The sequence below is a fragment of the Homalodisca vitripennis genome, unplaced genomic scaffold (genome assembly GCF_021130785.1).
Source record: "Homalodisca vitripennis isolate AUS2020 unplaced genomic scaffold, UT_GWSS_2.1 ScUCBcl_209;HRSCAF=1627, whole genome shotgun sequence".
In the NCBI taxonomy this organism is placed as follows: domain Eukaryota; kingdom Metazoa; phylum Arthropoda; class Insecta; order Hemiptera; family Cicadellidae; genus Homalodisca; species Homalodisca vitripennis.
The window spans coordinates 14,347-37,277 of NW_025776355.1; the positions used below are offsets into that span (position 1 = coordinate 14,347).

Here is a 22,931-nt window from a genome sequence, read left to right on the forward strand (position 1 = left end):
TCGAGGGCTTCCTGTGAGAGACAGACTAGATAACAGTGCAATAAAATGTACCTTAAAAACTCTAATGATTAGAACTTCAACTATATCGGTATTGAGGTAAACGTGATATTTTTGATTGAGTTAGGATGACGATTTTTTGTTATCATTAAACTATACTCGACTACCTATATAATTATCGAGAAAAAAAATCACTTCCGGTCGGTAAATACGAAGAAACGCTCTCTACAGATTCAAGTTTTGACGATTTTGGATTTCACTGGTTCAGTGGTTGAGGTAAAAGTGGTACTTATAATTTTGTTAGGACATTAATTTTATGTAATAATTCTACGCCGACTAATAAATATATAATTATCGAGTAAAAACAAAAATAATTACTTCCGATCGGAATATACCTCGGAAAATGAAATAATACCTCAGTCAATGAAATCCAAAGTAGTATCAGTAGAGTTTTTCCGGTGTATTATCCGACCGGAAGAGATTTTTTCAATTTTTCTTCGATAATTATATAGGTATCAGTCGGCGTTCAATTTATATCCAAAATCAATGTTCTATCATAATAAGTACCACTTTTACCTCAACGACTCAACCAGTGAAATCCAAAATCGTCAAAATCTGAATCAGTAGAGCTTTTCCTCGGTATTTTCCAACCGGAAGTGATTTTAATGTTTTTTCTCGATAAATTTATATGTATTAGTCGGCGTAGAATTAATACATAAAATCAACGTCCTAACATAATTCTAAGTACTACTTTTATTTACCTCAACCACTCAACTATTGAAATCCAAAATAGTCAAAACTTTAATCTATAGAGAGCTTTTCTTCGGTATTTACCGACAGAAAGTGATTTTTTTCTAGATAATTATATAGGTAGGCTACAGTGTACAGTTTAATGGTAACAAAAATCGTCGTCCTAACTCAATTGAAAACACCACGTTTACCTCAAACACTGAAGTTCAAATAAGTTGAAGTTCTAATCAGTAGAGTTTTTCAAGTGTATTTTCCGACCGAAAGTGATTTTCTATATTTTTTCGATAATTATATACACGTCTACAGTTTAATGACACCTAAAATCAACGTCGTAACTTAATTCTAAGCTGTCATTTTACGTCCCCAAGACGAATTTGAACGAAGTGGTCGCTAATTTAAACTGTTCGTCGTGTTACGGTTCAGGTTACTTTGCGATTTATACTTTTACTCGTTTGATACTTTATGATTTAAACGAAAGGACAATTATATTTTAACAGCGGTCAATTTAATAAATTAAATCAATCAATTTAATCTTTGTAGACAAGAGTAATGATAACTCTCCTTTTTTCTCCTGCTCTATGCTTTATTTTTTAATATGTCTTAAAATTTCGGGGGGGGGTCCGGACCCCCTGGACCCCCCCCCTTCGCTACGCCACTGAGAGCAACTGATATAGTAATTCATTTAATTCACATGTATACCTGTATTATCCCTTACAATCATGGAGACTAGTGGTAAAAACAAACTACACAATTAAATATAACAGATAGGTCCGTATGTGTTATTAATTTCAATGCAACATTAATATTTTTGCGTAATGAGGGTAATAGAAATTGTATTTTTATAACTAAAATGAGTTGTTTCCAAAATTTGAAGAAAGATGTTAGAGACATTTAATTCATTTTGCATCTAATCCAGTATACAGGGTGAGTGGCTCTTGGTGTGACAAAATTTTTTGGATTATAATGCAGTGTAAATGTGATACAATGGTGGTTATACAAAAGTCTAACTCCAAAAATTAGGTCTGAAATTAATTATTTTTAGTTTTTCTAAAAAAAAACCCGTGTTTTTGTGCGTAAATCTGATATTTCTCAGCAAAGTTTGTGAGCAAACTGCATCATTTTTAGATTTTCCGTTAAATTTTCAATTTGAAAAAGTTATCGGTTCAAACGGTAAGAAAAGAAAATTAAGCTTCAGGTCGATTCAAATGGCAAAGTTGCTAAGTTTAAGAAAAACTAAAATATCATTGAACCCCATCTTTTTACCACACCCTGTACACAAGAATGTGTCAAGTCATATTAAAAACTTTGCCAGTTAATAGGCTTTAATGGTATGCCATATGACCATAGTTAAGTATTCTGTTATCTACTTTTATCGGTTTGAATATTAAAAACACGCAAACTACAAAAAGATTAAAACAATTATAACAACTGTACTTAATTTTTATGTTTTATAAAACGCCTCATAAAACAAGGAATTGAAGATTACAAAAAAGTAAAGCAGTTTAAAATAATTTTGTGGATGTTGGTTACAGATTAATGGTCACATCCATCCTTTATCAATGTTTTAATTCCTTATCTTATCACTTTATACAGTATTGTACATTCATTCCTTATCTTGTTTTGTAAGACCAGTGTCCGCATGAATTACTTCTACCTCCAATAAACTATTTTTCTGCTCAATTTAGTCAAGTGTAGGCTGCCATGGAGTTCACTACTGGAGAATACGCTGATATGCACTTTATTTACGGGTTTTGTGATAGAAATGCGCATTGAACTGCATGACAGATTTACGTAAAAAACACGGGTTTTTTAGAAAAACTGAAAATAATTCATTTTAGACCTAATTTTTGGAGTTAGACTTTTTTATAACCACCATTGTATCACATTTACATTGCATTATAACCCAAAAAATGTTGTCACACCAAGAGCCACTCATCCTGTATATACTCAGTGTAATATACTCAGGTAAATTTATATCCTATACAATTTGCTAAGTAAAAACTGTAATTTCTCTCATGTTGGTCTTGTGATATTTTGCTTGATTGTAATTTTAATGTCTTGTTGGGACTTTGTTTTTTGTTGCTGAATTTTGTTATGTTACTATTGTTCAAATCTGTAAACTTTATTGTTGTTACAAAGTTATAATTACATTCTAATTTGGCAGACGCACAGAGAGTGACATGTAGTTGTGTGTATTAAGTCGTAAATATATGAACTGAGCTCATAAAATATGTAATTTTTTTAATATACTGTTGCTGGTAGCGTGGTTAGTTAGTCTTAAAAATCTTATGTGATCTGATAATTCTAAAAACATGAAAGAATGATTATATTTACAAGAAAATGTGTGGGTTTGCATTATGTATCAAAGAATTAATAAAATTATGTTAGGTTTGTTGATAACATTACAATTATTTAAATTTTCTATGGTTTTCATAACAATTCCTGCCTTGCCCATTTTTTCCACGTATTCCAGATCGGTAGACACTCTGACCTGACAATATCACTGGAATGATTACGTTTCTGTTCATTTACAAATATTTCAGTAGACCGAATTTAAATTAACAAAAATTAAATATATTTTACTAAAACGTTTTATTGCATAATAATAAAAGTATGTTGTACCAACGAGTAACGGTAGGAAAAGTACCGGTTACAGTTTCATACTGATTTAGCCGATCTCCACACTACGTGGCGCGAGTGCGTTGTTACGAGCCGAACGCATTTTCTTTCGGCAAATAGCTGAGATGCTCCCTATAGTCCCGATACTCGGGTGGTGCGGCTTCATAGCACCTAATCTTTTTAGCACCTAATCTCATACCACCTACAGAAAGAAAAGGCGTCATTTAGGTGCTGTGATATTAGGCGCTATAAGCTTAGGTACTGTGCAACGATCCACGGTTCGTTTAGGTGCCGTGTAGACTGTTTCAAGTTTCAGTGGTCACAGCACCTCTCGCTTTGTTCCAAAGGGGCCTTGGTGGGGACAGAGGGGATGGAGGAGAATCCCAACCTTGCCCTCACCCCGCTCCCGACGACCCGCCATTACTGTCCTCTACAGCAGGGCGAGCAGTCGACACCACAAGGCGAGGCGACACGAGATAGACAATTGTTTCCTCGCACAAGAGAAGGGTCCGTGCGCATGGCGTGCGGCGGTTGGTTGATTACAACTAATAATGGCACCAAAAATTATTTACCTTGAATTTGAATGAATGTTTAGGCCAAACCGCAAATCTTGCACATAATCCAATATTGTAAATTATTTGTTCATCTAATTTCATTGTGTTTTACATTTTTTATATAAGTTTTTTATCGTCATTGAAATTAAATTTGTTCAAATCGTATATTCCCGTGCACTGAAAAACCGGTAATAATTTGCATTCAAATCTATATAAAAATAGGCAAAGCCTTAAATCATTCATCACTTATTCAGCAATTTCCCTACGTCAGACAAAGTAAATATTTTATACACGTAAGTATCATGACTTGCACAAAAAGCTAATTTATTTGGATAAAAAATGTAACATCCATAGGGAATTTCAACCATTACAAGAACTATAGTTTAGCTTTTTAACCTCCCAATGTTCTATAACAGTGAAATTTGACTCACGAGTTTTATACTTTCAGCCGAAAAATCTAGCTATTTCATGCCAAACTGCTAGATAAGTGTTTATAATGAATACAAGTACTATACATATATGATGTTTTTTGTGAACCAAATACGAGATTACTTAAAATAACCCGAACGATGTTAGAAGCATTGAAAGACTCGACAGAGTGTAAAGCGCACAGACGATTCTTCTTTATCTTAAAATTAATAGAGTTCTTATTTAGACCATTAAGAGCATATGTACCAAGTTTGAAGTCACTAGGGCCTTTATAATAAGAGTTATCGCACAGACGGACGCACAACAAACCATTTCAATAAAGCCTTTCGATTCTTCATAAAGCGTTAATAAATAGGCGGTTTCTTTAGATTGCATTAAAAATAATATATTTATTTTATATTTACTATATAAACTTGTAAGTCAAACTGCAATTTCTATATTTCATTCCATAAAATAACGAAAACTAACCTGAGCTTTTTATAGTAAAAAAATCGAACTGTACAAAAAATGTATTATATTAGTTTTTAATATTTAACTCAATGGTGTTCTCCGTGTTATCAAGATGAGTGATTGTGCCGTTTGCGACGATCTTCTGCCTGATGTGAGTGCCTGTTTGTTCTCAATGTAAAACAAATTTACACTTCGTTTGTGCTGATATTTTAGAAAGCACATGGAATCGCATGGGACAAGTACGTCGTGAATCATGGAAGTGTAAGAACTGCTGCTGCTCAGGTAAGAGTAAAATAGCAAAAATAAACAATTACTAAGGACATTTTGGCCAAATTGCAAGAAGAAGTTTTGTCAAAATGGAGGATATACCGTTAAGGCTCAATTTGAAAAATATGATATTACTTTTAAGAAACAAATGGGTGAATTTAAGGAGCCCATACGATTTTTTTTATTATTGCTTATAAATTTGTAATGCTTATAATTACATTTTTTTGTACATATTGTTAATGCTGCTTTATTTTAAGTAATATTATAATAATCTCGTGGTATAACCATTTATTAGATTTACACTGCTTTTGGCTAGTTTATGAATTTAGTTTAAGTGAAGACAATGTTATGGAAATATGAATTGGACAATGAACACTAAAATAATTGAAATTATGATTCAACTGAACTCCCGCACGCGCGGCTTGAGGTGCACTGGGAGGTAAATTTTATTTATATTATGTATTTTTTAGATAATAAAGAAGATTGAACTTTAACTTGAACTTGAAAAATTGATTTAAGAATATTATTATTTTAATATTCTATTAAAATGTGCATATTGTTGTCTATCAATGGCACGAGTATACATTTTAAAAAGGTGAAGATGTCTAAATTCTTTCAATCTGGCTTATGGGCTTATATGAAAATAATATCCATAGTACGATTACAAATAAGACCTACATATTACACATAAAAATTGAATCACATCACTAACATATTCCTATTTCGACAAAATTTTTAGTAATTCGTTGAAATGTTATTTTATAAGAAGAGGTGGATAAAAATTTGTTGCCTGGAATATTTTTACAATTTGAAAACTATTCTAATATTGTTTCATCATAATCGAATTTTAACTGAGTATTTAAAAGTTGTTGACACTCAGTTCATGTTTCGTAAAACAGGCAGAAACATTTTAATACAAATTTCAGAACGGTGCTTGATCAGTAGATACGTAGACAGCAAAATTTTTTATATATATACTTAAATATATATATACTTATATATATAATTATATATATATATATATATATATATATATATACTTATATATACTAGCAGTTACCCGCGGCTTCGCACGCAATTTTTCTGTTGAAAAAACTGTACAATAGATCTATGATGTTATTTTTTTCTATAACATAATAAACAGTCTAGAGATAATCGATAGTCACTCAAAGCTATTCCAATCTCCTGATCCAATTTAGATTTAAGTTTAAAGAACAGAGATTTGGGATCCTGAAGTCGTAAAGCGAAACAGTTTTTATAAGATTAGTATTTCCCTCCCACATTCCATGTTAATTTATTGACGTTCTTCGATGGCTTCAGTAACAATAAGAGTTAGCCTTTTTATCCCAATGACGAAAGTGTATCGTACAACTCAAAAATTGCTGCGGTCAATATGGGTCTGTTCTGGTCGTTTAAATTCACCCCCGGTCTAATCTATTTATAGTTCCACAATTGATTTATTGCTGTTGCGCTAACCAAAACAATGGTCTCATATGTTGGTTTCGGAATCTAACTTAGGTTAAAATTTTGATGATTAAGTGATTTTGATATTTTTACCGATCGCTAAATATGTATTAGGGGTATATGCTTCAAGTATTAGGGCAATATTATCTCCATTTTGCTTTTCAATAACTACAGTAAAAAGGCCATACACAATGTTAAAGGAACTAACCAGATTAGATTACGTTATGTGCAAACATTCACAGCTTTATACAATAAGGTAGTTGTATATAACAGCGTATAAATAGCATTTCTATTGTATTAGATGGATTGTTGATCATTGGCGCAATCTAAATTTAAAATTAAAATAACTTCGTATTTGCAATCTACATTACACTACTGATTAAGCACTTTAAAATAATTCAATATTTACTCAAATCTAAATGTAAACACATGTTTCTGCCTCTTTTGATAAACTTCAGCTGAAAGTATTAACAGCTGCTCTAAGTGTTAATTCAGACCAAAAGCTATACCGGTTCCAAATTTCAGCACAATCCGTAGAGCAGTTTCAGCGTGATTTCAAGGACAAACATCTTAACATCTAAACATACAAACATTCAAACATCCAAATATCCAAACATTCAAACTTTCGCATTTATAATATCATATTAGTGGGATATATATCTTATTACAGATTGCGCCAGTAACGCACTTATAAGAGCGTGTCTTGTTTTGGCTGTTCAAAAGAAAATAACAACTTGTTATGGAGTCTTTATAAAAAATTATTAATCAGCCTGCTATCTCTGGATTTTGGTGTATTGGCGCGAATATCTCTCTTAGTAATGATTGCATAACAAATTTAAATTAATGTTTAAATTACATTGTCAAATCTGAACATTCATAGATTAAAAATGAATGTATGAGACCATGTTAAACAAGTCGTGAATCTTAAAAGAGGATGAGGACTATTAGAACATTACTTGAAAAAACTGAGAACAAGTATACAGTAAGGCTTCAGAAGACCCATATAACATGACATACAGTGCAAGACGACAACATCAAAACGTATATTAACACTTTTGTTGCTGGTATATACTGAGTGAGATCGACTACTCTCAGTCCTCCCACTGCGTCGTAAGAAGTTTTGCCGCAGTCTACTTGTAGACTGATTGTTGTTAAAATTAATCTTCCTGATTTTTGAGGATCAAAGTTATTAATTGTTTAGGACGCAATCTCAATACCTCTTAAAATGTTCCATATGGATACTATTAATAACATATCCATTTCATTGTAATCTATTTTATACAGGATGTATTACATAGGAAAGAAATAAAATGTTATAATATAGAACAAAAATAGGCTTTCAATCTCGGTTTTTTATTGTTGTATATAAAAAATTATAATTATCAGAAATAAACTCTAATTATTGCCTGGCTCACTTGCCTACATAACGGGCATTGGAGATTTAACCTGGCAACCATGCAGTGTGTCTCAGCACTCAGTGCACTGGCACAAGGCACAAGGAAAGACCACATGTGTAGACCCTTTGAATCAGGCACACTGCACAGTTACGAGGCACGCAGCAGGAGTGCCCCGTGAAAAATACAAAAAATATTGCAATTTGTCTTCTGAGTAATTAACATGCCTATTTTTGTTTTTGTTTAATCTGCAATGCTCAATAACAATATTATATTTATTTCTGCTATTATAATTATGCAAGTTGCTAGTCAAAATTAATGATGACATGTTTTTTTGTAATATACAATACTAAGTCAAAAATATATAAATTTATAAAAGTTTTCCACCAAAGCTTAATAAAAAGTGGTTCACAGTGTTCTAGTGGTTGTGATTTTATTATTATTATTCTGATAGCTTTGTTTTTCAGGATAATGATTTCATTAATTTTAACGCTATTACCCAATAAATATTAGGCCATACCTTGTTATTGATTAAAAATAGGCATAGTATGCAGATTTAAAATATTTTTCAGTAACACAATTTATAATACGTCTAAGTAAAAAAATTTACTCTAACAAAATATTCCTAGAAAATTTAGCACAAGAAAAGAAATAATTTGGTGTGTCAATTGTAGGGGTTTGTCGTAAAGTAAACAAAATGTTTTGAGTTTTGACTTTCATTTAGTAAAGATCCATTTGATCTAAACAACACTGAGGCTTTCTTAACTGATTCAATGACAAGAACTTGTAGTTTGTCAAAGTTTGAATGGATATTCTAAAGAGTTGTGTCGTTTAGCATATAAAAGAGATTCTAACCTAACAACGGTAGGAAATTAATTTATATATCATAAAAAACATAATAGGGCCCAGGACTGACCCTTAGGTACAAACAATCCCGATCATCAAATTGTTGGACCGATTTCCATTAATAGAAACAAACTTTTCGCCTGCGGTTTAGATAAATAGTCTTTAAAGAACTCTTTAAAGCCGGAATTCCCATGTAATACCGTAATAGTTAAGTTTTAAGGCCCTGCTCAAGTCAAAATATGTTACATGAGCAAAGGCTTTAATCTCAAAAGTGTTTAGGACCTCCTTAATTAGTGAATAAATTGCATCAATGGTGTATTTACCTCTTCTATTGTAATAAATTTAGATTTATGTTATTTTCCAGATACGCAAAAGGTTCATCATGTAAAACAGTTTCTATTATTACAGGGACAGGTAAAATTTATAACTGGGCAATAGCTCTCAGGGAAACTCCTAGACCATTTCTTAAGAATCGGGCAGATATACATATAGTTAATGGGTTCAAAAACGTATGGTAAATTCGTTAAATTATATTGCTAGATTTGTTATAAATGTCTTTGCTTTCTGAGGTTTTTAACTCTTTTGACAGCTTTAATCACCTCATCAATTGAGACTTCTACAAAGATAAATGTTTTTTCTTTCAAAATATGGTAATTTCTTATTAAGTTCATTCTATTAACATGAGACTTTTTGATTACTACCCTTTATTTGGTGTTAACCGAATTGATAAAACAAATGGTTTAAGTTACCTGGAGTGATATTTATTGATAATGTCGATTGAGATGCTAAATGTTTGTATTTTCGTTTATCTGCACCGAAAAAACGCCTTATATTGGCGTTAAAAAACCTCTCCCCAGGCCTTATATTGGTTACTGCTATTTTATATTTTTGCGACATTGTGAGTTCGCATCTTCTACGGACTTTTTATAACATTTCTAGAGATTTAAATAGTTAACACGAAGCCTGTCACTAGTAGAAAGTTTTGTCGATTTCTCCAAAAACAAAAATTTCTTTAATTTGGTCCAGTTCCCCAATATACCAATAATTTTGATTTCGACCTTTAATCTCACTAACTGTGGAACGTTTGTTTTTTCACTGTAGAGTAAAATGTTTATTTATGAACTGAAATGGAGAAATATGCATGAACGAGTTTTTAGGTAGAGAATACTCTTCCATTACTAAGTACGACATTCCAAATCATGTAAAAACAAATGGTTTGTCAGAATCATCAATAGAGGATTCTGGAAAAATTAAAATAAAATGTGTCACTTGTACTTTTGGATTTAGCAAGGTTTTAGATGTTTCAGAAAAAGTATTCTTTTTGACTATTTAAAATAAGCCCATTACGATCCGAGAAAGAAAAATAAAGATGTTGCATGAAATAACCTGATCTAGGCAGACTAAAAAACATTATCAAGACAATGGGCCTCCCCGAGTTTTACAAAGGAAGTTTACAAGGAAGTAAGGAAGGGAAGTTTACAAAGCAAAACGTAGTTTTTTTATAGCGGGTACTACTTCCATGAAAAGGAGTAATCTAGGTTTATCTTCTTTAACATACGTTGTAATAATCAATTTATATGACGAGAACACTGTCTATGTGTGTGTGTGTGTGTGTATTAACTTAGAACTCTGAATTATCAATATGTCGTTCTTTAAGAGACATACAACAAATGATATATTATATTTTTAACTGTAATTATTTTTGAATTAGGAGGAGTTAAATAGGAGAAAGCTTAAATTTAAAGAAAACTGTGTTTTTCTTCATATTTTTGATTATCACAATCAATAAACATATCTAAAAATATCTCACTTTCGCTATAATATATAGATTAATACTACCTAAGCCGTCAAACTTTTTCAGATGTAATAAAGGGGTAATATTTTAATGTGGTAGACGTTTTAAAGTGAGATGTTTAGTGTGTGTGAGAGAGGTCGCCGGGATCCCGTAAAAAAATAACATAATATGTCATAATATAAATTCCTAAACGAAACATCCACCGCCTTCAATTCTTCCTGGGAGCGCGTTAATGCAACCCGCACAGCACGTGTCAATAACCAACTCAGAGCTCTCCCCTAACCACGAGACTCAACGGACGGTCGCCCACTGGCCACGGACAGTGGTAGCGGCCTACCCCTCCGGCGATCCCCACCACTCCTTTTAGGTGGTGTGATATTAGGTGCTATAAAACTCCAGCACGATCTTTAGGTGCCGTGCGACTCTCGGGCATTTCCTTAGGTGCTGTGAGATTAGGTACTATAATATTAGGTGCTATGAGAATCGGTGCTATTAGACGGTTAAATTTTAGGTGCTGTGAGATTAGGTGCTATTAGATTAGGTGCTGTGAACCCCCACGACTCGGGTCCCTCGCTCGGCAAATGTCGGAGGCGCTCGGTAAGTTCCGATCCCTTCCACAGCAACTACTCATTACCCTCCCTACAACCGATTTTGCCAGCGCCCCAAGCGGATTTTTGAAACATCGTACTGCGATTTTTGGCCTGTGGTAGAGCGCACCCTTAATGGTAGAGATTAGCGGAGTTACAGACGTCCCCGAGAGGTCTGGGCAGTTAGTTGCTCAGACCCCGTATCCACTGGACAACGTGCGATAATCACATCAATAGGAAGTGATTTTCAAACGGCTGACTGCACACGCTTAATGGTAGTGATTAGCGGAGTTACAGACGTCCCCTAGAGGTCTGGGCAGTTAGTTGCTCAGACCCCGTATCCACTGGTATTATAAGATAGTATTACTGTGATATAAAAGTTCAAAGCAAAATTTAGGCGATAGACTAAACTCTTTTTCCTATGACATTTTGTTAGTACCTGCAAAAATTTCTCATCTCCGTGATATAATTTTTACAATATTCGTATTTAAAAAGTAAAATGGTTTTATTTTGTACTGCCATAATAATTTATTTTTACTGCCATGTGTGGCAGTACCGTTGTATGCAAGCAATATTTTAAAACTCACTATACTTTAAGGTCTTATAATTTGTATAACACATAAGTTTTAAAATTGGTTTAAAAAGGTTAGCATAGAAAATAAGAATATAAATTATTTTAACTATTTGTGTGCAAGCCAACTTTGAGGGTAGTTTACATTAAACGCTTTTGGCTGATAACCTCACGTAGTATAAAGACATACCTTACCAAATGCATTCATATTCTTTTAAACACTCACAAATTATAAATATAACTTTTTATCATTATGATATGTGAGACATGTAAGAAATCCCCGTCTAAATATGGGGATTACGGTACTTGTGGAAAATGTGGGTCAGATTTTCATTTCCATTGTGGTACTTTACAGACTATCCGGAAGTTCCTTTAACTCTGACATTATCAAGAGTGTACTGTAACAAGAGACATCTCATGCCTATATTCCATAATGTATTGCATAATTGCTTACATTTCATACTCTAAAATACACTTTGATATTGATTGGTGCTTTATTTTGAGATATGTTGAGTATAGCACAGTAGTAGTTTGCTAACATAGAGTGTAAGCATTTTATAAAGTATAATAATTGTGCTATAATGTATGATTTCCGTTCAACAGCTCAGCTGTTAAAAGGTAATATGTATTTTATGCGTACTAAACTACTCATATTTCCCAATAAATCATAGTTAATTTTTCATAACATTATCTGTGATCTTGGATATATAAATGTGTCTAAGTAACTGTTTGACTTGGATGAATAGCCTAGTTTAGATAGTTACTCTCCGATACATTTTTAAATCGTAGAAGCTACTCAAATTTAGTTTTTTACATATTGTAATTTCGAAATATGCATGTTGAGAGAATGGTTTTAATTAACGTGATTTTGTTTTATCACATACAACTAAGAAAATAGTTCGCTTTCTAGATAGAGATAACAATATTCTATTTTTAACATTTCCAGTTTGACAACCCATTAAATTAAAACGAGTCAATTTGGTAATGCTACTGTTTTATATATATAGTCGTAGCGTGGACATAGTTATAACGTTTTTATAGTATTTGAGAAGCCAAAGTGAATATTATAAACGTAACAAACACTAGTACTTTCTAATCCAAGAAAATAATAATCTCAAACAGGTAATAAATGATACTGTAACTGATATTTAAAAGGGTTTGTTGAGCTCCGTAGCTCTAAGTGGGACTGCACCGGCCGACTACGACCTTTTACTGACTTTTTACCCTGGGAAGTTTTCCTAACCCAAAGTCCACTAATCCTTACCGACAACACCATAAATACATCTGCAGTTTACAGTAGAGTTGGCAGCTTCTAATTATTACAATTCTTAGAAACGTGAACAATGCCGGCACTAAACAAGTCTCACTTAAACGCGTCTCCATTGTTTTGGTTTCTGGAAATTTCCGTGTCATCTGATAAGTGTGCAGCTTTTCATGAGATTTTTACAAAATTGTTCCAAAAATTACTAAATGGTTGTTAGTAACTGAATTTAATATTATTAAGCAGCTATTCTCGTTTTAAAAACTTGGGTTTAGAAGCAGAAAGTTTAAAGTAAATAAATATTTTTTATTAAGTGCTTTGTTCTTTGTATCAACCATGAGTTTTTTTAATTATAACTGATACACCGATTTTTTTTCAAATTTAAATTACTCTATATAGCTCATTTACTATTTACAATGTGCATATGAATGAAAGTTCTCGTTTTATATAAAATTCAGACATCATACTTCTTTTTAACAACGATTTAATGCTGATTTTTTTTTAAATTTGTTTGAAGCCGCATACAAGTATCATCATATTGATGATGTCCATGCTGTAAATATCATTTAAGAATACTCATATTTATTGGATCATTGATTACCTAAATTGACTTTACGATATTCGACTGTTCCTCAAAGAATATTAGTTACAGCGTAATTACATGAAACTATCTAGAATTATTTTGAAACTAAATAATTTTTCTTGACCTGTGAAAATTTTTGATATTCGTGCAGAAATGGCTAATTTTGTGTAATACAACAGTTACATGGTACCTTAGTTCATAAAAAAACTAAAATTTGAACTAAAACATTTTAATAATAAATAAACTCTAACTTTTCCTTTTTTAGAGTAAATTAAAGCACAAATTATCAAAACCTTCTCAAGTAGGAGCTTCCCAATTACAATGCATTAATTACCTCTTATCCAAGTTTTGTAGGATTGGATACATTACACGGCAAACTCAGTTTTTTTATAAAACCTTATGATATTATGTATTGTTAAAACATGAATATGGTGATCTATAGTTTTGTAGCTATCTCTAGGATTAAACATCAGAGCTAACTAATTAGTTACACGTGTTTAATCTAATAAATAATTTTTTTAAAGTTTATTATAAAAAAAGTAAGTTCTTTACAAATTTGTTTTTGTTAGAACCTGAATAATTTTCATTAACAATTTAAAGTAAAAACACAAGTAAAGAAGACTATAAAGTAATGCTATGCATGAACTTTTTTATATCGTGTTAAATTAAATATTTGGATAATGACTTGTTTAGTTTTTTCCTATTACATGTAATGTTTCTTGTAGTTTACCATCAGCCTATTCTTATTTAATGATTATCTGTAACATAAGCCCGTTCTAACTAAGTAATTATAATCTTCTATTTCGGATGGCGACCACGCTGCCAGTGTCGGCACCGGACAAACATAATTCATTGACAAAAGGGTGACAGGAGTTTTCCGGTGGATGGCCTCTCACTATGGGACTCGATTATGACTTTAGACAACAGGACGACCTTTGAAATTAGCAATGGCGCCGCTGGGGAGGGCTATGACACTGGGACAGCCCTGAATACAGAGCTCTTTTGTCCCACAGACAGTTCTTGGAAATAAACAAGATTAGTCACCAATTCTGAAAAAGACACCCGCTTACGGTGACACTAATTCTTAATTGTGTTTGAAAGTTTCCACGTTGCAATAATATGTGACATAATTTGTTTTACTTCTACATCATTATATTTCCATGAGTCACTACCGTAATTTATAAAATCTATTGCTATAATTACAATGATATTTTATGTTATACTAATATTGTTGTCTTTAAGACTTGCATATTTGTATCTAAATGTGTTTATTTCAATGTTGCGGAAGTCATGCTTTATTTTTAAATGCAAGTTAAGTTTTATTATATATTTAACCTCAAGTGCTAATATATATATATATATATATATATATATATATATATATATATATATATATATATATATATATATATATATATACATATTACCCAAGAATATAATTAATACAGTAAATATTTCAACTTTTAGGAAAAATTACAACAATGAATATTTACTTTTATTTAGCTTTATAGAAAATTGAATTATCTTTCTCATTCTCAATAAAGTTTCGTTTCATTATGTATATATGCTAATAGGTTTTTTATTTATCTCATTCGTTAATTACTTTTGGGTGAAAATGTAACGTTATGTACCTAATAGGTAAAATGTGGTATGATGCTCTAACAGTGTGTACAACGATTGCGTTGAAAAGAGAATTAACAAATAAAGTACAAATTAACAAATAAACAAATACAATAAAGTGTTCAAAACATTTTTTCGTTTACTAAAAAACTTACAGGATGTTGATCCAGGCAGCAAAAACCTAAGATGTCTCATAATAAACATTGCTTGCAAAAAATGTTTGAATATCTGTTGAAACAGAATAAATAATAAATTTCATTATAGTAAAGAAATAAAATTGCAAATTGGGATAGGAGGGTGAGGGAAGGTTTGTAGTTTTCTTAGTTTCGCATATCTTACTAATGAGCAAATACCTCGCCTAAACCACCACGCAGAGAGAAGCCATCTTCCTCATTGGAGTTGGCTCCTGTAGTTGAGCAAGAAATAGATGAAATCATTAGACAACTACTAGACAAAAATACAATAAACTCAATCTAATATCCAAGGGGCACATAAAAATAGATGCTTAGTTTTTTGAACAGACACAACAAGCTTTTAGAGGAACTCGGTGTAAAAAGAGTAAATTATCAATTAACGGAGTAGCACACTCTATATGGTTGTAGAGGGAAAAAATGTCAGAATCACACATTCGGTGTGTTTCTTGATCTTCTAATCTTCTATTTCAGATGGCGACTAACCTGCCAGTGTCGGCACCGGACAAACATAATTCAGTGACAAAAGGTTGACAGGAGTTTTCCGGTGGATGGCCTCACACTATGGGACTCAATGATGACTTTGGACAACAGGACGACTTTTGACAAGAGCAATGGCGTGCCTCTGGGGAGGGCAATGACACTGTACAGCCCTGAAAACAAAGTACCAAAGTCCGACAAACAGTTCTTGGAAATGCAATAAATGACTGTAAACAAATTTACAACAAGATTGGTCATCAGGTCTGAGAAAGACATCTGCATATGGTAAAACTACATGTATTTACAATTTTCCAGCGCTGCAAAAACATGGTGTAAAGTTACTTTAACGCGACAAATCATAATTTTAGTCACAACTTTCAATAATGTAGTTCAGTGCTATGATTAAAATTTATATTTTTTTATTTACACTAATAAAATTAACTTTAAAGCATGCATATAGTTTTACTTAATAATGTTACATTTTGACGACTGAATGTTGAGTAATTCAAGCATCATTTCTAAACTTAATAATTTTTTCTTATTAACCGTTATTACTAAATATCTAATTAACTCTAATTCTTAAGAATATATTGCATAAAGTATACATCGTAAATTTTCGAAAACCAATACATTAATATGTACTATTTTCTTTACTTATTCTTTCGGATTATTGAAAATGTAATATCCCTTCCAATAAAATATCGTTTCATCATGTATATTTATGTATACCAATAAATAAAAAAATTATTGATTTCTCTCGATGATTCATTTCTTTTCGGTAAAAATGTCTTTCATACTTAAAATAGGTCACATTATATACTAGACTTATTTATAAGTTTACCAACACGAGTGTAGCATACACGAGTAGTATTCCCTTTGAATATACTGGCGACTCTGTACTGTACTATGACTAAGTTGAGTAATAATGAAGGAACTTTAACCCTTACTTCGTTCTCAAAATTCATTAAAACTTCTTTTGATTTTGATAAATATACAAACTAATTATTCTATTATTATTGATAACTACAATCAGTTATTTGTTAGGAGGAAATTAGAGTTTATTGCTATACTTAATAATAATATATTTTAAATTTATAACACTGTTTATAAACTAGAGAAAACTATGTCTAAAACAGAAGGGGAAAATATTGATGTGAAGTTACGTTATTTTACCTCAACATAGAGACAGGTATAAACAAAAAAGAGAAAGCTACCCCTACTACTCCTGGACTACCGTGGGGTTGGGCGTGGTGACTGCCTTCCAAATCCTTACCCCCTCCCTTACCAGGTACAACTAATTGTTTGCAGAATACCGAATCTTCTCAGTTGTGCTGTGTTACCTCTTCGAGCAACGTCTCTCCTACATTTTGGCTTGCCTTTTTAAAAAGGTAAGCTCTGCTTTATTATTTTATATTCATTTTTTGAATCTAAATTCGAATAATCATTCATGCGTTAATGAACTAAATAGATTAAGGAGCGCCTATTAACTTATAGTATAATATTATTTAAAAAGAAATGTCAATTGATGAGAGAGTAAATAAAACCTTTTTTTAATATTTTACTGTAGGTACTTAATCCGTTCGGTTTTTTTTATCAGTGGCAGATAGTATTTTTATAACAAATAATTATTAATGAAAAATTTCTGAATTATAAATATATCTGATGAATTATTTTTATATCTAAATATATATCTAAATTGCATCAGATTGCCCGTAATTAGATTTATAACAAAATATTGATTTTGAATATGTTTTGAGTTAAACAATCGTAACATATTTTATTATGGCACTATATTATATAGTAAATTTAGCATAAATATAAATCATGCGGAAATATAAACGTAGCAGTTTCATTCACTTCCGGCATCTCTGGGTTTAAGCGCTTCAATATTTGTACTTCTCTTTGGAAACTGTAGACTACTTAATCCGATGAATAAATTATTGGTTAAGAACCTTGTCACCTTGTCTGTGATTAATTCAGTAATTGCAAAATTTTTACTATTTATATAATATGAAAATAAATGTAAAACTATTAATTTCATTTTACTCTTGCTGGTATTAATTATTCTTATATTTAGGCGTTGACTTTTTTGGTATATCTTTTTAAGGTACCAGACTTGTTAATTTGACCTAGTATTATGTTGTGTAGAGCATTTTTCATTTGATACTACTGTAATGGTTAATCCGTTTCACATAAATTTAAAAAGACAACGAAAATATGTTGAAGTCTTATAAGATATGTCTTTAATTTCTTTGACCTACTTAAGTTTTATTTTTCAATCCAAAATAAAACATTACTGAAACGTAGGGTTATTTGGTAATTGCAATCGTTTATATCCCACAGTATTATTCTACAGTGGCTGTTGCTTTTTACACAAAAATAATTATACAGCGTTAAGGTCGTTTGCAAGCAATCTGAAGGATTACTTTGATATGCACTCAATTATAATTGTTAATTGATTTTGTATGCTTCTCTAAATTGAAAAACACAAATGCAGATGCCGTTATCATGTCAATTAACTTAATCCATTAATTAGCTATACTATATTTAGCGATTAGAATCATTGTTTTAAACGCTGTTTTGTAAAATGAACTATTTTGTAATATTTTATCTTGATAGGAAATACAGAGATATAACTACTCTGGTTAACTGAAAACTTAAAAAAATTTAAATTATTATTCGTTAAAATATTAATATATTTAACATGATTACATCTCATTCCAGAAATAAAATACAAAATTGTTTAGAGTTCATAACAAATTTAACATCTTTGTCTTTGTTTGAGGACAACCGTTGGATCTTTGTTTGAATATTAACGTGGGGGAATACCCATATTCTCCATAGGTAGTGTTTTATTTTCCTAATATTATCGATGGAATATATCCGAAATCAGGTTATACTTTTTAAAAATTTTGATAACATTTTAGCTATTCTGTAATGGATTAGTAATGCATTAGTCTGAAATATATTAAATAACGTAAAAGAAAATGTATAAAGTTCATATATATACAACGCCATGTAGCTACATTTTCTAATTTCCTCTTCTGTCACAAAAAGTAGTGCTCCGCCACGACCAGTTATTGCTCTAACACTACCCTAGGGCTATGATTTGGAAGACAATGCAATACATTTACGAGTATTTCCTATAAAAAGACCTTAATGTTCGTGTTGAGACACGGCTTGTACATAAAAAAACACACATTTCGGCGGCACTGAGGATGCAAGACGTCGAGTAGAGTTGTTTAAAACTAATAAGTGTGAAATAATGTTTAGTTTTTAAATTTGTAATGATAAATTTCATTCATGGAAAATTTAAAATTAGTATTGTCTGTTGCAGACTGTGGAGCATCTGAAGAATGGGTTTGAAGGAAGATAAAAAGTCAACGCATATTTCTAGAAGGTAATGTTTCAGTTAATATTTTGAGTTGTTACTTTTATTAAAATTGTTTTATGCAACCTCATCGCCTATACAAATATGTACAATGAAGGAATTGCTATTGAATCTTTAGCATGAATGTTGCAATGGATTTTTTAGGTGTGTCCCTTTGCCACTGAAATGACCAACGGATATTTCATATATAATACATACATTAACTAGGTACAAACAATGAATGTTTAGTTTATTTTATATTTTTAACTCTTTTCAGATCCACTAGAATTCTCCATTTCAACAAATTAACAAATAACACATTAAATACACTAGTATTAATAATGATTTTTTATAACGTGTATTATATTTTTTGATAACATTTCGTAACGATAACACTATGTTTGTCATATAATATTATTTTCCTGAATTGTTGAGAACAATATTCAGGTAGTTAAAATGATTTTTAACTGTTTCAGTAAAAGGAGAAGGACGGATGTTTCTCGGATGTGGTCGAGATCACGCTCGAGGTCATCATCCAGATCCCGATCACGATCATCAGGGTAAGTTCTTATACATTACTTTTGCAATTATGCTTTATGTATATGAATTATACAAGAATATGAAATTAAAGATTACTCTTAAAGTGAAATTAATTTCTAAGAAATATAATGTTAGGAAAAAAATATACACATAGTCATAACCCTGCGAATCATAATACAGTCAAAGAGGGTCTAATTCCATCGATTGTATTCCACTTGGGGTATATGGGGTAGAGAGCCAACTCTTGGGTGGGCCTTACTCTTCAATAGACCAACATTTGTGCTGTCTCTTTGCTGTATGTAAAACTGTTTATGATGTACGATGTATGATGTTTACGATGACTGCACATACTTATGTTAAAACAAACACGATATACTGTATGGGTTTTAACTAGTGTCCTCGCGTTTTATTTAAACCCTCTTTTTATTGTGGTAGGGGAGGGATTGATTTCAGTAATGGTATTTTAACTGGATAGGCGTAGTGTTGTTAATAACTTTCCAAGAATATTATTGGGAGGGAAAGAACAATAATTCAAATATACTTTTAATAGTTATGTGTGATTCTATTAATTGGAATTTTGGTTGAATACAATGGGTAGATGTGATTGATAGTTAATTTATAAATGAGCAGGTTATTTTTACTTACTACATATTATTATCTTTCACATCTACTTGTTAAGCTGATTTGTTAGTTAAGGTCTAATTAAAACATCTTGTGGTACATATTATTTATTATTTTAAAATCAACTGGTTACATTCAAAATTCATGTGTACCTGATTAGTTTACAACAAGGTTTTGTCGGTCAAATCGTAGTTTTGACGTGTTATCTTTAGGATAACTCAAAATAAATAATAGATGTATTCTCTCATAGATAGCTTGAACAGTGTCGTGTAGTACTGATCTTGTTTTGTTTATGTTTTCGCATGTAAGGTAACGGATGTCGGTGTACGTGGTTTTACTGATTTATAGCAGAATTTTACTCAATTACAATAAAATGAACGATTTATGTATTTCAGGTCACACTCTCCACAACGTAGTTTTTTGGCTCAAGAGGAGAGAAGGGTCCTGTTTATCGGGAGGATTTTGAAAGAGATGACGATGGATGATCTTAAAACACGTTTCCAACGATTTGGAACAATAATTAGCATTGACTTCAACGAGAAAACGTAAGTATTAGAGCTTGAAATTTGTGCTATACTGTTACAGTGTGAAAGTAGATAGAATAGTGTATACATAACTAACATTCATATTTTGTAACACGAGTGTATTTTTTAACAGAGACAACTTTGCATACATTACGTACGCAAGCAGTGCGGACGCCTACCAGGCCGTTGTGTACGGCAAAGATCAAACACTCTTCAAAATCTTGCGGTACGACAGGCGCAAGGCGCCTCGATAGAAGCTGGCGGTAAGCAAACTGCATCGAGTTTTCTTATTAAGAACAATGTTAAACCTTATGCTCTTTTATTCACCTACTTTAATTCGTATTGCTGTGGAGGATGTCTCGCCTTAATGATATATCAAATTAGCAGACACTCCATTTTAACATATATTTTGAATACAGTAAATATTTTGAATATTTAAACAATAAAGTACAAATTAGTATTATTTAGAATTGTAATAGCAGTTTACAGTAATAATTAACCATATAGTGTTTTATACGCTTTAATAAGGTCTTTAAAATTAGATTACTCCTATATTCTATGACTGAAAATAGGGTCGACAAAGTGCATGCGGTTTAACATATTACTTATGGTGCTAAATTCCCGATAGCCATAAATACAGCCAGCTATTAACGATATATGCCGAGTGAGGTGAGTTGCTAGATGTTAACATATTTATACACATACTAAGATGATCAATTCGACTGTAAGATAAAACAATCTTAATTTAATACTGTAATGACTGTTAAATTAGTTGCTAATTATCCTAATAATAATCTTCCTTTTCTTTTGCAGGTCCTCACCAGGAGAAAAATCCTGCACCGAGCCCCATGTGCTCTGTGCGCCGAGCTGGAAACCGTGCACTGAGCAGCCAAGTATCAAATGTAATGTAAAACAAAGTGAGAAGGTTCCAGCATCTAAGAGGTCAGTCTGGCACCAGGTCCAGATTACATACCGAACCTAATTATAATATTAATAATAAATAATTATAACTAGAATCAAGAATTGCAACACATAACTGTTGTTTCACAAAAGTAAAAATTTTATTGATACCGTAAATGTAAACACTGCAATGGATAACTATACCTAACAATGACTAGTAACTATTTTTTCAGTCTATTTTTTAAAAATCGTACAGTTTAATATAGATCTCTAAGTTTGATTAAAACCAACCTTAAATTAAACTAAAACTTACTTTAGTTGTGTTATTAGGTTTACTGTTAGAACAGTACATGTGTACACTTTAAATAAAGAGGGTTTTTATTTGTTAAGTCCTTATACACTTTTCAAGATATGTGGCATCTGGAAAAGCTTTGATGCTGATTATATGATTAGAATCATTAACAGCTAAATAAACAAACCAGCTATACAAATTCCATTTGAATTATTGTTGAACCTTCCTTAAGACAACTACAATCATGATAACGAACTCTTATATTTTATTAAGTAGTAAGTAAAAATTTGGGAAAAAACACGTTACCCATCTTTAGACAACACTAACTCTGTTATTTTATGAAGTGACTGATCAAAGTTTTTCATACACTTTGAAGGAAATATTATTTTAAACAAAACGGTGTAAATAAAGTACACAGAATGCGACTAGCCTAAAATTGAAATATAAGCCTTCCTCCTACAACCTCACCTAACACCATCATAAACCATTATTTCTTGAAGGAGGAGGAGCTCTTCTAATTGGAAATATAAATTTTCTATTAGTTTATTAAAGAAAACTCACAATTCGCCAATTATTTCCATCATCAGGTTTATTTCTTGTTTCTCTAAAAATTAGAATGAATATATTTGGTATGATTATGTTCTCAGCTGACTACTGCAGCTGAGCACTCTTGGAATTTTGCTCGACGGATAAGATTTATTACTTCGGCGCTCAGTGCACGGGTTCAGCTTAGTGCTTAAAATGTCACAGCGTTCAAGCAGGACACCTTGCAGCCTTGAGTCAATCGCATATCTACGCAAGTACCACTATGTGCATCATCAGGTTT

General features: G+C 31.6%; 1 protein-coding gene across 1 annotated transcript; it reads left to right on the plus strand.

Moving 5' to 3' along the window:
• The first annotated feature begins 19,105 nt into the window (after positions 1-19,105).
• Positions 19,106-22,165, plus strand: LOC124370487 (peroxisome proliferator-activated receptor gamma coactivator 1-alpha-like). Its single transcript, XM_046828781.1, has 5 exons — positions 19,106-19,258; positions 19,705-19,788; positions 20,785-20,934; positions 21,047-21,176; positions 21,727-22,165. Exons 1-4 carry the CDS (start codon positions 19,215-19,217, stop codon positions 21,165-21,167), a joined length of 399 nt encoding a protein of 132 aa, XP_046684737.1. The 5' UTR covers positions 19,106-19,214; the 3' UTR covers positions 21,168-21,176; positions 21,727-22,165.
• Positions 22,166-22,931: the final 766 nt, after the last annotated feature.

Coding starts and splice junctions, on each gene's coding strand:
- LOC124370487 (XM_046828781.1), top strand. CDS start 19,215: ATGGGTTTGAAGGAAGATAAAAAGTCAACGCATATTTCTAGAAG. Junction 19,259..19,704: donor TCAACGCATATTTCTAGAAG/GTAATGTTTCAG, acceptor TAACTGTTTCAG/TAAAAGGAGAAGGACGGATG. Junction 19,789..20,784: donor TCCCGATCACGATCATCAGG/GTAAGTTCTTAT, acceptor TATGTATTTCAG/GTCACACTCTCCACAACGTA.